We start from the raw sequence: 16998 nt of genomic DNA, 5'->3' as shown, positions 1-16998 counted from the left end.
TGATACGGGTAAGAAATTAGCGGCTGTACATGGCAAGTCAACAACCCGAGCACGCAGGCCGCGCAGGCTTCGTGTTCCATTCGGGAATCGTTTTTGTGCGTGTTCGTCGTGCGTGTGTGCGTCAGTTTTCGTGCGTTTTCTCGTGAGCGCCAGCGATCAAAGCCGTGACTTTCGAGTGCGATTACTTTTCTAGCGGGCGTTAGACGACGCTGGCACTGCTACAGATGCGGCCGGGCACATCGTAAGGTAGAATCTCTGTTCCCTGTATATTTTTTTACCTTCGAGGGTTCCCCAATGGCGATTCTGAAATACGGTGTGACAATAAAAACAACTTCGGCTACTCTTCTAACGCTTTAGATTTCCTTACTGCGCAAATGCGGCGTTACTGTAGTAGCTTGTGAATGCGCGTTTTTGTTTAATTATCATCAGCAGATGGCGTAAGCTGCCTTGCACGCGCTCTTCGCGCTCTTCGTGCCGAACGCCGCTCCTGTCTTCAGCACCTGCGCGTCGTTTCTGTGCTGACTGCTGTAAATCATCGCAGTTTCACTCGATTGTAGCACGTAAGCTATGTGGCGGCTGTTGCAGACTTTACGAGCGAAGGCATAGCGCTACGATCTGGATAGCATTCGTGCTTTCGCTTTATATTAGAAATTGGCGTAGTGTTCCATGGTTGTAGCGTTGGTAGCGTGTAGTGGCCGGCGGTCAAATGCTGCTGTTGTTTTGCACAGGCGCTGCCGCGGCGAAGTCTCATGCTTTTGCGGTCCGCTGCTGTTGCTGCTGCTGCTGATAGCGTCGTTTGACGGTGTTCTTTGCCACCATCGGCTTGATGACCGACAATCAGGACCTGAGCTTTGCCGTGAGCGCTGTGAACGCTGTGGGCGCCGTGCGACCAGCCGAATCCCTGATGGCGGTGTCGGGTACGAACGGCGGACTGGATGCGCCCAACGTGTGCCGAGACTTCCTACGCAAGGTGACTGCTAATTTGCTTGTTTAAAGGGAACAACACACCGTCTCGTGAGCTGTGCACTAAATGGAACGACGATTGCTCCTGCGTGCGCCGCAGCGTTCGTAATGCATGCTAGCGCGTAGCACGAATGCAAGCAAGCGCACATGGGAATCGATTGATTGATGCCCGCCGAAATGCACATTTAATCTGGCAGCTTTAATTTCCTCTGTTTTCGTTTGTAATTGTGCGGAGGAAACGCTAGGCGCCCTCCCGTTAGTTTCTTCTTGTTACATTGTCAAAGAAAATTTAGAGAAAGAAAAGTGACTTGCTCATATCCTTTCGAAATACTTGGGATCTGCCCTACTATTGACGAAACCTACTCAATACTTTGCAAACGCTTTGCTGTATCCGGTGTGATCCCTTCGCAATATCCGAGCTTGTTCGAGTGGTACCCGGTACCCGAGCCTAGTATTTCTGTAGCCAGAGTTAACCACTCATTTCAGAAAAAGAAAATTGGGAAATAGGTGCGAATCGTAATAATCTTAAGCTCAGTGATGGGAGGTACTAGAAAGTGGTCAATTACAGAGAAGGTCAGGTGCGTCTGGGAGATATACATTTCTTAGAAGACACTTGTCTGACGGTAAGTCAGAAAAAAATGTTTGTAACGTTAAGTGGCCTCTGTTCTCCGCGGCACTGCAATGCTTGCACGTGTTCTGTTGAGCCTTCAGGTGTGTCACAGAGGCAGTCGCTGCAAGTTTGTGCATCCTGAGGGAATAGACCCCGATGACATCCGTGGCACCATGGAGCCGGTCTTCTGCCACGATTTCCAGAACTCCGAGTGTCTGCGACCAAAACTGCAAGTTTCTTCACTGCACTCGTCAGGTGAGTTGAAGTATCCCGCGTTGCAGGGACCAGGGCTATACCCAGGAATTTTTTTCGGGGTGGGGGGGTGGGGTGTAAAACGGCTAACTTTGTCAACTGATGGTTGCTGTGAAGGCGTGTAAATATATTGGTATCACCTGAAAATTTTGGGGGAGGTGGGGGGTCCCCCTCAACCCCCCCCCCCTAGTTGCGGCCCTGGCAGGGACACATTTACACGTCACTAGGGTATTAGAGGGAGGGTGGGAGGGAGAATATGAACTAGTAAAGGCATACAACACAGTGCGCCATGCCTTCATTGTGTGTCCATGTCTCCTTGGGCTATTTTCCTATTTTAATAATCAGCACAGCACTATAAAGTTAGTGAGTTTCAATACTGTGCGGTTCAGGAAAAAAATGTGCAGATCTCAATACACATGGTTAACAGCTATGTAAAGTCAAGCTGTCATGCAATGGTCAAGTAAATGCTATACAAGTGTTCACCTTCTGCGTGGCACTTGACAGCACAGAAAATGCATACCTGCCTGGCAGTATAACAGCAAATGTGCACGTGGACAGCCCTACAATACAACTACAGATTAGTTTCAAGCATCACCCCAGGTTGCTACAGCAGTTGATAGTGTTGGGTCACTGCGCTGTGGCATGTCCCCAGGGTCGGCCTGATCGATACCCTTGTCACGCTGCCAATTCGATGTTATTTACAAGAAATGACACTCATTTGTAATGTCATTTGTTTGCTGTCAGGTGTGAGAAGTAATGACATCCTATAAAAACATGTTCCATCGAATGAACTCATTCGTATTTGATTTAGGATCGAATGTGTAGTCTCGCCGGCAGAGATGTTCATTCATACTGAGGGTCTCGTTCCGCCAGACTTGATGCCTCGGGTAGTATACGAGGGCTTATTGGTCAGCTTTCAGCTTGTAATAAGGTCACGTGCTACGTGATACCAACTGACAAAAAAAAGAGTGTTCCGTACTCGCCGTCATGGCTGCGAGGGGCACTGGTTAACACTGCCAGGCTTACACGAACAGGAATACCCAGTAAAGTGGATGGGAAAGCGACCGCCGCATGGGATGCGTTATCCTAGGGTTGTAGGTTTGGCCCCTACCTGCGGCAAGTTGATTTTTTTTCATCCACTTTAATTCATTTCCATTTATGTCATAATTACTATACTACAGTTAAAACCTACAAGTAATGTCCCCAATACTTTTCTTAGCTTCATTATCTGTTGCTTTCAAAGAAACGAGCCCTTGATCAGTCACCCTTGTTTCGGCAGAGATGTTAGAAAGACAGCTAATTACTTAACTTTCTTGCATCTTCGTAAAAAAATAGTCCTTTAGTCTACTAATTTGCTGGTTCATTGATGTAAAAGTGCATCGCAATTTTTTTTACAGAAAGTTACTCTAAATTCATTGGCCATGTTTGTGTTGTCCCAGCAGTTCAGTTGAGTTTGTTGTGTGTTGTGGTTCGGACCATTTACACATGCATTGGGGACATCGTGTGCTTAACCGAAAAGCGACACGGTATTGGAGACCTAAATTTAAGAAAATACATGGAGGGCCGTCCATATCTAGGACTTGTGTCGTGTAAAATGGAATGCGAAGGCGTACGTACTGTGGCTGTTGGCATGACTTCGTTTATATTATTCAGCTGTGCGCAAATCGTGTAAAACCCCTAACATATATACTTTAATCAACTTGTAATTATTAACCCTTTGAGGGCCGGATATTTTCGCCAGATGCAACGCCACAGGGTCGATATTTTACTGCACATTTAAAATGTTCAGAGGTCCTATTTCCAAAAAAAAAAACTTTATCCAAAATATTTTAGAGTGACCATAAAGTGAGAAAGAAAATATTTTACATTGGTATGGATGCATTGTTTATTCATGGGTAATAAAAATAATGAGAAAAAAAGCTTATATTTATAATCAAAACCTATGCTGATCAGAATAAACATGTCTCACAGGCTTACAAAAATGTGCACACTAGATTACTGTCACTTTTGTGTCAGGCAGAATCATCGTGCTGCTCCCACTTCTGGAAAGATACTCCATGGTTCGATTCCAGTTTCGAACTGGTTAGCGATTGCTCGTCTTGGCAGTTGACTTCCAATGAATCTGATTCCAACATGACACTTCCATGTTGATTTTCCACTTTGATTCGGGCCATGTTGGTTCCAACATGGCCCGAATCGAAGGAATCACTGGATGGCTCACTCGCAGCAGGGAAGCAGCAGGGAAACGTATAGAATGTTCTGTAAATATACAGCATGGACCATTTGGGGCTTATTTTCAGTGCCATATATTTACTTCATAAACCCTCAAAGGGTTAACAGTCAAATGTTACGGACATGTTAAATGAACACTTTCTTTGTAGCATTTCTTTCCTCCAGTGTCATGGCACAGGAGGCCATAGTCATTTTCAAATGATATTTTGTTTGTGATTTGTGATGGCATGCAGGGAAAATGGCAGTAGCTTCACTTAATGTCATACTGTGGACATACTTACCATGTGATGGAGTTGTTGCTCAGTAGAGGCCAACTAGACACACCAAACCTCAAGAAAGAGCACGAAAAAAGCTTTGTTTGAATGAAGGAATTATGCCCTTGAAGGTGCAAATACGTTTCGCTGAGAATGTTAAGGGAACACGTGTTGTTTTGCTAATTTCGTACAGAACAGAGCCCGCAACCTGCATACATGAACTAATTATATAAATGCTTTGCTATGCATAAGTTATTTGAAAAGGCAGCGGCAGCCACTGTACAGCAAACTCCAGGAGAGCTTACTAAGCGTTGCTATAATTGGGTCCTTCAAAACTTTTTTCAAATCACGATATTTGCCTTAGATCTATTTTCAGCCTGTCAGAGAGCAAAATGAATTTTGAAATCATTGATTTCATAGACCTTAGCTTTTGCTTAAATTTCCAGATCTAAAAACTTTAAAACGTTAAACATGCTGTCGGCAACCATTTCAATTTAAAGCCTGCTACTGTGTTGCACTTTTACACAGATTGAATTCATTGTACTTGGCACTCAAAGGTTTGAAGTGCCATAGCAGTATTTGTTTCATAAAGTCCTAATTTACAGTTCCAGTTTACAGTGTTCTTGGATAAAGAAAAAAAAAGAGCAAAGTACAGATCTACTGAAGGGAAAAAAAAAAATGTTTGCCTGGATGGTGGCCTGTTTCGAGGTGTAGTATTATTTGTAATGGCTTGGCATAAAAGCTATACAGGTTATGCCTGTTGCTTAGAAAGCAAGGGAGGCATGATGTGCCATACCTCCTGCCTTAATATTACATAGCTTTAATAGGCCAGCAGCATTAATTATAGGCCCCTCGCCACGCATCACTGCAAATTTCTATTACACTCTGCAAGCTGTAAGGTGGCATTTACGAAGAGTCTTATAAAAATTTTTTATTGTTGGACAGGATAGAAGAAAATAAACTGCACTGTCGCCACACCTTTACGAGGCATACTTCACTGCCAGAGTGAACATATTCTGCCCCTTTACATCTACTAGCATGTGCGAGCACTGCGTGTCCTCAACTTATGTCAAAGGAGACGAAACGCTTTATGTTAATGTGACGAGCCCCTGCATCCCTTTTCCTTTCTTTGCCTTCCATTTTGCTTCGTGGTGCACACGTTTCGGGCTCCACGTAGGATAATGATTGGATGTGGGCCGTGACATTCTGACGAGTGTCTTTCATAGACAAGTGCCTGTTACATGAGACTCCTCTTCACGTTTGTCTTCCCAGAGAGACCTCCTGTTTGAAATTTGAGCTGTTCTTATGCCACCCAGGCTATATCTTGCTGACATCAATCACCACCGATTGTTATACTTGCATTGCTTGTTCATTTGAAATGTGCTAAGGTGCTGAAGGGTCCTTTAAGGGGTGCAGTGATGAGAAATTTATGTTGCATTTTCGTTTTGCTTTCGTTGATGGGTAGACGTCAACAAAGTAATAAGAGGAGCATTAAAAGAGACATTCATATCCGTTAGCAAATGAATGAACTTTGACTAGTATGAATAAAACTTGTGTTTTCCAAGAAAGGAAAAGATTGAATTTAATTCGAGATCAATAGCTGCACCACAGCCACCTTAGTAAAAAAAAATGCCTGAAAATGCTCTTCATCGTGCTAACCATTTCGAAATATTTTTTTGCTGACCATTATCATTTGAGCGTGAAGCTAACAAAAAAAAAAAGAAGAAAGTCTGGTCTTTATCTTTTCTTTGTAGTAATGAACCGTATACTGCAATATTAGCAAAAAATATAGTTTTGTAAGAATACTTCATGCGTAGTCGAAACCCATTTGGTGGATCACTCCATGATCCCTTAACCCCTTGAGCGTTTTTGCAGTACATGCTCAGTGGCAGTTTTCCGTCCCACAAGGTCTTTGCTGTACGGGTATGGTTTCAACCCTCAGTTTGAAATTTCGTTCCATAATGATGATGCATGCTCACTGCGAGGTGCTGCCACCTCCTAGGACTGTGAAATTTGATTGTGCTGCCTTTTTGTGGAGATAAACGGAACTCATTTCTAGCTTCAGTGCATCGTGCGGCTTGAGGCAATGACGCAGTTTCGCGGTTTCGCTGCGTGATCGCAGTGGAGGCACGCAAAACTTCATTTTTATCTTTATCGGCACTCGCCTGCAGTGGCGGCGGAAGTTGATTTCCATCTTTATTGGCGCTGCCATTTGCTTGTTTATCACCGGCGCTCATGAGATATTCTCGCTTTCCTTGTTTACTGGGTTTTCTTCGAGTCCTTCAGATGCACGGTAAAGCGGTGATATGGCCGAACGCACTGCCTGTTCTTCTGTCACCGACAGTGATGACTCTTCCGACTATAATTTTGCTTTTGTCTTACGTGTGCTGACTGCGATAAGGCGCTGTGCGTAGACCTGTGTTTCAAGGAATACCACACTCTGAAATGCTATTGAACATTTTGCAGTTCTGAGTGATGCTGACACCAAAATACTCTTCCTGATTTTTTTTACAATTTTTCCCGACTTTACACATTGTGTGCATTAAAAATCCACAATAAGGTAATTCAACCCTCAAAGTTTTAAGGTATGAAGCCACAATTCTTTGAAAATTTGACACATCAGATTCTACATACATGTGCAGTTTTGTACGTAAAAGCTAAAGGTGTGTTATGTTGCACAAATTGGAGGCACTGGTTTTGTGACATCAAGAGGCACATAACATTGTGACTGTGCTGGTGAAAGCCGAGAGCACCGAGCAGTCATTCTATTATGTGCTCTTGCCCGCCAAATTGTCATATAGAAAAATTCGTTCAGGCTTAAATTATTGACTTATGTCCAAACAACCACAGTAGCTGCTGTGAAAAAAACCAAAGAATGAGTGTATTTTTTTATTCGGCAGATGTAGCATCGGATCCTTGTTGTTTGCAATATCAATAGAGGTTTTTAGATTGTCATTAAACGGCAGACAACCGGAGGTGTGCACGGCCTTAACAGCAAAAATTGCCACACCCTATGCCCCAGTTGGTTGCCAGAATTATTTCACCGCATGTATCTGGGGCACTCTGCTTGGTTAACCCTTTAACCCCTCAAGCACAAGCTATACTCGTCATTGGATGTTGAACTAATACGTCCAGTCATGATTCACACTCGTCCAACCCTATGTGCACTCATCTGAGTGCTAATGTGAGATGCTGTCAGCAATTTGCTTTGTCTTCAGTTTTCGTCCCTAGAGGACGACAGATGTCTAGGAAAATGTAGTTTTGCACTTTTGTTGTGTGATTAAGCCTGGCACTGATGATTTAAAAAAAATGCTTGCATGCTTGAGGAATGGCATTGCCAGAGGTGTCTCCAGAAGAGGAGTGTTTAAGTTATTCCAGTAGTAGCGTAGCGGAAAGCTGTGAATGAGCTGGTGTCGCTGAAGACAGCATATTTCTTCGAGAGCGGGTCCGGCTTTGTGAATATGAGACTGCTTCAGGCTATGATGAGAATGATGGTGACGACGTGGCTTGCGCTGCGTTTGTGCCAGTAAAAGAGCATCGGCTATTCACTTAGCAGTTTTATATGGCATGTCAGTCCAGATAAATGTATGACATTTCAGTACATTGTACAAGAGAAAGCTCCCCTTAGGAGCAGCTTTATGTATTTATTTGTTAATTGTGACTAGTTACCAACCAAGAAATATATCTTCAGATGAATGACTGAGATAGAAGATATTAAGACTGCAGCAAAAAAAAAAAAATATTGGACTATTTCCAGAAAATAATTTGAGTGTAGAAGAGTTACAGTATGCTTGTGTATGCCCTGTGCAGGAGGAAGAACTATTCCGCACAACAGGGCGCCTGCCACCGTCGGCTGGGGGTGTGTCGGAGCCGCCACAGGTGGTCGGCATGATCCCGCCCGTGTGCAAGGATTTCTTGAAAGGAGACTGCCGTCGGGCAGGCCGCTGCAAGTTCCGGCACCTAGGCGAGGAGGAGCCCGAAGCCAAGCGACGGGCCCTGGACGACGAGATGGGCTACAGGGTGCTGCAGCAAGAGAACGCCATCTTACGCCGCAAGGTCGGCCGTCCCACTCCCTATTCCCGATTTGTGCAGCATTAAAGGCCTTTTCACTGCCCGTCGGGCACTCACCGTCCCCCCACTCGTGGCTCTCTCTCTTACCTGGGGTGGGGGCGCGAGCGCGGGGTGCATTGCGGCGAAGAGCGCAGCTAGGGCCATAATGTGGTGAAAAAAAAAAGCGGCATATGCGTATGTCAAGAGCGTATTGCAACCGGCAAGGCTTTAGAATGAGAGACAAAAACGTGGGCGGAATGGCGATGCAAAAGCGCGTGCGGACGCAACCTTTAGAAGCGCGATGCAAGGGCGCGTGGCAATGGCAAACTGTCGATGCAAGGCGAAAGCGCATGCGGAGGTGTGGCGAAAGTGAAGTGTGATGTTGCGTGGCGTATGCGTGGGCAAGGGCAGTGTAAAAGCGCGCACGGACGCAATTTTAAAAGCGCGATGCAAAGACTCGTGGCAATGGCAAACTGTGTCGACGCGAGGCAAAAGCGCACGCGAACGCAACTTTAGAAGCGTGATACAAGGGCGCATGGCAATGGCAAACTGTGTCGACGAGAGGAAAAAGTGCAAGCAAAGTTACGGTGAAAATGCAGTGCGATGTTGCGCGGCAAATGCGCGGGCGAGAGCGTTGCAGCGTGGCAAAGCGTTTGAATTTGAGGCGAAAGCACGCTTGAAACTGCGAGCGGCATGGCAGAAAGCGCGGCGCAGAAGAGTGCGGAGGCTGTGATACTTGACAGGTCCCGGATTCTGAACGGCGGACGAACTGCTGCAGGAACGTATGCATTCGGGAAGCCCAAAGAGAGACGTGATCAAAGGTGTCGTCTTTAGTTGTCGCGAAATGAGCTTGAGGCACGGCAGACAACTCGAGAAGCTGCAGCATGTCACCGCGAAACATAACCTGCATGTTGTGCTCGTGCTGCTGGACACTACTGAAGAAAGCTTGAGTGTGGGGGAGAGAGAGAGAGTGCAATGGATGGTGCAGTTGTGCTAGTTGATTACCAACTAACCTCTGTAACATGAATATTTTGTTAACAACTTTTCATCGTTTGGCCTTGATTACATTGTTTTGTTAATGCAGATGACCCTTATCCTCTATTATATGCGTTCTTTTTTCACGTAAAAGAGTTTTATGACATTCTCAACTTTCAGTTGTTTTATTTTTATTTTTTCCGCTATAAAAGGTCGTCAATCTCAAGACAAAAAAATAGTGGCCATCGTTGGAACTCCCATAATTGTTTAGCTTTACTGTGAACAGGTCTTTGTGTAATATACCTTGGAGTTGCATTTATTGTCATGATACTGGATATGTAACAGCAAAACATTGCAAAATTTTGACAGCTTGTTTGGTCTTCTGTAGTGCCGATCATTCTGCAGCTCAATGCTGCAGCGTGGCAGTTGAGGAAGCGTGTCAGAGCGAATGTCACTGTCACTGACAACGCTCTGGTTGCGCATGATCACCTTGTTTGAAATTAAAGCACAACTTGTTGACAGAAAAGCTAGCTTGGGAGTATTTTTAGACTTTTGAGGTTGAGGACATTTTTATGTGGGCCAGAAAATGAAAGACGGAAATATGCTGATGAACCTACTGGGTCCCACCACATCTCCCACACATCAGATTTACCAAGAGCATTGGTAATTCTGAATTGTGGTGTCAAACATTTCTTTCTGCACGGGACAGTCCAGTGGTGACCCAGTACAAGCTTCAAAAATTAGCTTTCTTTTTTTTTCATCTTGTAATATTGCAACTAAAGTGCTCTAAATTGGAGACAAGTTGTTTGTCTTATGGTAATTGTCGATGATATTTATATGTGAAAGGAGCCAGAGCACTGGCAAGCTCACGTAAACCTATGTACTTAAATTGGTTTGACCAGTGGATTTGCAGCAGTGGAGTTGCACGAGTGCAAGCTGACAAAGTTCAGCATGCAACTGAGATTAGTCATTCTTGCCTAAGCAATATGATGGGTGTTGGTGTCAGATGTGAATAATTGTGAATCAACCGTCACCTAAACAAGGCAGTAACAACTCTTGAAAACTTCTTGGAGTGTGTCATAGGTCGTGGAAGTTGAGATCCCGACACGTTCGTTAGAACGTGGACATGCACCTGTCCTCCAGTCTTGTGACTTGCAGCGGTGGAACATGCTTCTAAGCCACTACTAGCACACTTATGAGGCCACCACCTGATTGAATTTCAAGCACTATGCACTTGTTACACAGTTTGGTTTCACTCAAAACTGAGGCTTGGTGTCTGTAAAACATTTTAAAAATGCATTTAAAAAATCCTGCTTTTAATTTAACATGCCTGTATATAAAAATGCAAATGCTCTACTTCCTGAATGACCACATACAACTGGGTACGTAGACAAAATGAGTGCCAAATAGTAAACTCCTAGGCCCTTGAACAGTCTTGGTCTTTGTTACCAGTGTGCATATGAGTCTTGTTAAGCAAAGCAATCAATAAAGCTGACTTGAAAGCTTTTTTTTTCTTATGCAGTTGCACATTGATGAAGCATTTGCACTGCCCTGCTACATGCTTGTCACAGAGTTACTAATTATTTGTCTAAATAGGTAAAAGGATAAGTAGGAAGACATTGAAGTTCAGAAATAAACTAGCGACAAATAGGTGAACAATTTGAATTTTAATATTTCAATAATAAAAACAAACTACAGCTGATAGGAACGTTGTTCAAATAATTTTCACAAAGGTTTTGGCATTGAAGCTGTGCACAGGCTTGGATCAATTGTTTACATTATTTTGTAGAGCCTTTCATCAGCGTGCTAGTTTGCCACTCCCCAGGCTGTTGCGTGTAAATGTAAGACTGTGGTGAAATAAACTTTGAACAGGCTCGTGTTGCCATTGCCCTTGGTGCTTTTAGCCATGCTAACACAGGCTTGCAGCACTGAGGGCATTGCAAATACACCCAGGTAGCTGTATAAATACAAATGAGTGATGCATTGGAGCATCGACACTTCTATGGGTTGGCCTTGTAAATAAGCTTGCAACACTGGGAAGAAAAAAAAAAGAGGCTGTGGCTTAGTTCTACAGAGCAGATCAATTACCCTGAAGACCTGACTTGTTTTAATAGGTTAATAGGTAAATATATTTCAGCAGACTAGCCTTTGCATGCAATGTAGAACACTGCTTTTAACGTCGGTGAACTTCGATCCATCGCACAACCATGGTGCATTCACAAGTTAATACCTCCTTGGTGTAGATAATAGCTTCCAACACAAAAAGATGCTATAGTAGAGGTACACGCTGTTCTTCGAACCTTAAGTGCACAAAGCAAGCAACATTTCTGGCATCCATTAAAATTTCTCCGTGTTTATATCACCTGTCTCACAGGTGGATGACTTGAAGAAGCAGGTGGCCGACTTGATGGCCACCAACGAGTTCCTGCTGGACCAGAATGCCACATTACGGCTGAGCAAGCAGACGTCCGCCGGCACCCAGCCACTGGGCGTGATTCCCACGGCTGCTGCGTTGGGGCCCGTGACACCGTTGGGTGGCACGGCCGACCTGACCTCCACACCGCAGAGCATGACACCCATGATGCCCGTGGTGCCCGTGTCCATATCGTCCAGCCTGCCAGCCTCCCTTTCACAGAGCCTCGCGCAAACCATAATCACCATGAGCAGCCCGTCGGCACCACTGGTTTCGTACCCCGTCATGACTCAAAGCCTGCGCCCGGTCATTGCCCACCGCATGACTCACTAGGCCCGCCCCAAGCGACGGCCTGTGTTCCCGATCTCTTTCGCAAGGTCTGGATTACGTGACCGGCACACATCTTGGTCGAGGCAAGGGCCGAGTGTTCTTGCCGAACACCACCGCCTAGCTCCGAGACATTGTCTTGTTGGTATGGACATATGCTGCTGCCAAATGGCAGCTGTATTTGATGCTGTTAGTTTTATTGCTGTGTTGGCCCCCGCACAAAATCCAGACAAGTGATACAGAGATCATTTCCCTACCCCCAACCTACATTCAATCCCCCCCGCCCCCCAAAGTGTTTGTGGATACAAGCCATTCCTTGCCGACTATTGCGGTGCGGACTCACGTTTCAACTCACCAGCTCTCCTGCTGCCTTTGTTGTGTCTGATGCCAAGTTAAGGCGGGAAGCTGTATCATGAATAATTCGAGACCTGGTGCAAATGTTGTGAGCTTGTGGCTTGGAAGGAAGCCAGATGTGTTCTTGTATTCCTGGCTGGAAAAAAAAAATTATGGCCAGCATTCTAAACTATGGGTGCTTGTCAGTGTGAAACTTTTTTTAGTTTAAAAATGGCACTTTTCTTTTTTTGGTAGGCATGATGTGTTCTTGACTTTTTGTCTGGTACTACATATTTTAAGTGAGCATAACGAGTTTTCTCATGTCATGTTGGCTGTTGCGGACTGTGGCACAATCACTAACACGCATTATTGCTGCTGGTTTCGACGTGCATCCTACTCTTCATTGTTTTATACTTTTTTGTCATGTTTCACATTGGCCACATTCATCCTTGCTATTCAAACTACTGGCACAACCATGGCACAACAGGCACACCTTCTGGGCACTGTTAGTTGTGCCTGTTGAAGGCACACCTTCAACGGGCACAACTACTGGCACAACTACTGGCACAACAGGAGCACACCTTCATTAAGTTGTCATTGCCGTTTGATACCTTGCACCTTTCTGTGCACATTCAGAAATGAAACGGAATTGTGCTTTCTTGGATGCTGTAGTGTTCCATTGCACTTTTTTTTTTCTTCTGTCTTTTTCCAGTCATGCATGATGTGGTCTTACACCGCCATGCTGACATATTTTGATATTCTTGCCCACACGATGCCATATTGTGGTTGCTACACAGTTTATCGATGTTAGAGGAGGCACTGTTCAAGATAGAAAAGCTTGCAGGCCACACTTGGGTGAACCAAATTGCATTGCCATATGAACTAGCCGCTCAGCGACTCCCAGTTTTCAGGCGAGGCTCAGTCTGTGTCAATTCGCGCTTGCACCTTTGTACGAGGGTGTCCATCCAGTGATTTCTTTCTTTTTGCCACTGACGATAACATAACAAGAATGCGAATGTCACCTATTTTAATATACAGCGAAAGGACAAACCTTGTCTAGCAAGCATTGCACACTACGCAAGCTTACAAAGATCTTGGCCTGTTGTTTGCTTTTTCTGTATGTGGTGTATAATTTCACACAGCGTGTGACACAGGCTTTGTGTGAAGGCACAGAGTGGACGTAGTTTGGAAACCAGATTACCAAGTTACCACAAGTTTGATCAACGCTCAAAATCATTCACCAACTTCTGTCAATGGCACACGAAGCTGTGAACCTGTCACATGCCATATTTTATTTTATTTTTGCTTTACAAAGGCATGGGTGTTGTAGCTATAAAACGTTGCAAAATGGTGCTTTGGGGAGCAGTACTTACTGTAGTGGATTGTGCTGGCAACCTGTAATTCAGGGAGCTAGTCGCCTTTGCCGTCTCGGCGATTGCTTGCATGTTTAGGGAGTCTTTCACGTTTTGTCCTGCGAATTGCTGTGCTTTACTACAAGAATGCTTTGCCACTATACATCACGGGTTGTACTGGAGCATGTAAGAGCAAATTGTGATTGAAGCCTAGAAGTTAGTATGGCTCGCTTGCCCCCCCCCCCCCCCCCCCCCCCCCCGAACTGTTCCGGGATTTGATAATGACTTTTATTTACTCTTTAATGCAGGTGCCAAACGTTCCTATATCGGACACCAGTTTTACCAGTAATTAATTGTAGCTTTAGCAGTGGCTAGATGCTATATTACCTCTTGCAGATGATTGTGTTAATTGCTTGCTGCCGAGACTTTGGCCCTTTACCTTGGTGGACAAAATCAATGCTATGCAGCGAAAGTACGGTAAGAACGTTGTCATAATGTTTACAGTTTTTCTTTCTTTTTTTCTCCTCTGAATAATGAAAAATATGCTCTGTAGACTTGCACAGTAGCTGCAGCCTCAACTTTGAACAAAGAAGTTTCGCCAGGAAACATGTTTAGATTTCAATCATCTCTGTGCCGCACTTGAAGATGCAAGAAGAGGCTGTTTTTTGTAAATAACACGCAACATGCCTAACTTGGCTGCATCAAGCCATAGACACAGTAGTGCGGGAGCATGTTTCACATTTGCCAGTGTCGGAATTTCGTACAAACCTACTTGAAAGAATACCGGCACTGTGATTTGTCCAGCATCCTTCGGAATAGTAAATGCTACAGGCTTTGAATTGGAACTTGTTGGCTTGTGTGTTGACTTATAAATTCATTTCTTCAGAATGATTGGTTCTGGATTTAGTATATTGCTTGGCTTACTTCATTGCTAGGTAGCTGCAAGAAAAAATACGTGCTTTTTTAAAGTTTTAGTGTATCTTTGTATGCACTTTGCCATTGTGATGCAGCTGCAGTGCCAACGGTAGCAACACCACATATGTGAACCGACAAACATTATTTCGCAGCTTGGAAGTCCCGACTTAGCAGCGCTTTACGGTGTCTCCGAAAGTTCGGTTACAAAATATAAATGTGGCCGAACCTTAATACAGTTCGAACTCTAACAAATTGATGCCATGCTCGAATTATTTACCATAAAATCCTGAGCAAGTGCCCCCTCCCTTTTTCGGGAGATCTGAAATATGTGCCAATGACCGAGCAAGCGCCCTCCCCTCCTGCCATTTTCACTGTTTATTCACCCAACGAGGGCAAATAATGACGATGAATGCATGCATATTCAATAAAGCATTTCATTGAAAGCACGTGCGGCTCTTCTGCCGCCACCTTGAATTTTGATCCGTAACCGAGCAAGGGCCCCACCCCCCTCCAAATCTTATCGGATTATCTTTTACCGCAGGGGTGGAGGTGGAGGGGGAGGTGTCGCTTGCTCGAGATATTGCAGTAGTTAAATTGGGAAGTTTGGGAAACCTCGAAAGGAATTTTCATGTCTTTGAAATCTAAAATTATAAAGTAGTGATACCCAAAAGCAACCAGGGAATTGTATTTGCTGCTAATCCACTCCTGCGCATGAGAAAAGTCAACAAAGGCAGCCCAGAAATGGAGCCGCCCATGTCCAGGCAATGGAGGCCAGGTAGACAAGTCACGTGAAGCTTATCACAGGCCCCCAATATGGAAAGATGGGGAGAACGAAAGTAGTGATTGTGTGAGCAGACCGAGTAAGAAAATTGTGACGAGACAATCAGTACCATTCGTCGCATAAGCAATGAAATAACAAAAGCAATCACTCTAGTGTTCCTGCGGGATCATTGAAGAGGGGCAGTAAACCACCGCCACCCCTACCGCCATCTGGCACGTAAGAGCGTTACGGACTGCAGAGTCCGTTGTTCCATGCATGGGCATGCCGTGCAGCCACATCGAAATAAAAGTAGCTTCGCGACTTGGGTGACTAGATGTTTTACTGCGATAGCGTTGTAGCGCACGCCCAAAGAAACACCAGTCTTCATTAAAATTCAAAAGAAATTGCCACTTTTTACCGATTTGTTTCATAAGAAACTTAAATCTGGTTTGGTGCCAGGTTAACTTCATGAATTCAGGTTGATGGGAACATTGAGCGCTATGGGTGCATGTTGGAAGATAGAAAATTGGGATTCTTTGTTAAATAAGGAACTGCGTAAAGTCGATCTTAACTGTATATTTGAACCTGCATGCCCACTCGGCTTACCTGGTGCTGCTGGTTGTGTTTACCAACAACACTGAGGAGGAACCCTCTTGCAGGTTTGTACACTGTGTGAGTTGAACCATTTTATGTTCTGTAAAGTGGGAGATCATATGCAAGTAATATTTCTCATGTTTTACAGCTTGTTTATTAAGGAGAGTTTCTTAATGTTGCACGCAGAATGATTTGACGTAGCCAGAAAGGGGCAGCAGGCAAGTAGTTGCAGTCACATTGTGCTGCGAGCCATCAGCTGAACAGTAGTTGATAGCCTGTATACCTTTGACAAAGAGCGCAACACCATGTTGCCCGAGTCCGCCATGCTAGTTGTTGGCCGTTTGAAAGGGTTCCGAAGCATACGAAAAGTTCTAACGGCCTGAAGAATTGAAAGAGCCCTCCTGCTCACCCTCCAGTTGTCCGGAGCACCATCACAGTTGCACCACTTATGCAGTGAATGCAGGAAGTGGCTCTTAAAACTTATAAGTCCGTAAGAAACTCTTACCGTAATCCATCAGAGCCCACGTGAGTATCTACGGTAGCCTATGGGGAAAAAAACCTTTGCCAATAAATTCTTCAGCCAAAAAGTGTACGTTTCTCCACACAACTTGTGCCTCAATCACGCTTTCTTGCTTTATATGATTTTAAGAACTGGCGAGACTGTAGAAAGTCTTGTATGCCCACCACATTCGCACACTATCTTCACCTTTGTCACACATGCCACCAGAATAAAATATTGCCTTTGCAGTTCTATAGCTTCCCTTCAGGGTGCTTATATAACATCGGCACCCGGTAATGCCTCAACTGCAGTCTCTAGGTGCTTTGGGTGAAGAAATGATGACGTGTGCATTCCAGTCTAAGACATGGTACAGTATAGACCGCTTATAACGTAAGTCGCCGGAGTCGCGAATATCCGCACTATAAGCGGTACCGCACTATAACCAAAACAACCTTCTACAAAGGCTGCA

The 16998-nt window shown here is 44.6% G+C and overlaps 1 protein-coding gene across 1 annotated transcript; it reads left to right on the top strand.

Moving 5' to 3' along the window:
- LOC119387700 (zinc finger CCCH domain-containing protein 10-like) lies at nt 1-16752 on the top strand. The gene is given in 6 exon segments (XM_037655181.2): nt 1-246; nt 729-970; nt 1675-1797; nt 1799-1828; nt 8122-8367; nt 11711-16752. Coding segments are annotated over 5 exon segments (915 nt in total). The 5' UTR covers nt 1-246; nt 729-826; the 3' UTR covers nt 12083-16752.
- The last annotated feature ends 246 nt before the right edge of the window (nt 16753-16998 follow it).

Source organism: Rhipicephalus sanguineus, chromosome 3, assembly GCF_013339695.2.
Source record: "Rhipicephalus sanguineus isolate Rsan-2018 chromosome 3, BIME_Rsan_1.4, whole genome shotgun sequence".
In the NCBI taxonomy this organism is placed as follows: Eukaryota; Metazoa; Arthropoda; class Arachnida; order Ixodida; family Ixodidae; genus Rhipicephalus; species Rhipicephalus sanguineus.
The sequence above is the reverse complement of the archived record's forward strand: the minus strand, read 5'-3'. Positions and strand labels throughout refer to the sequence as shown.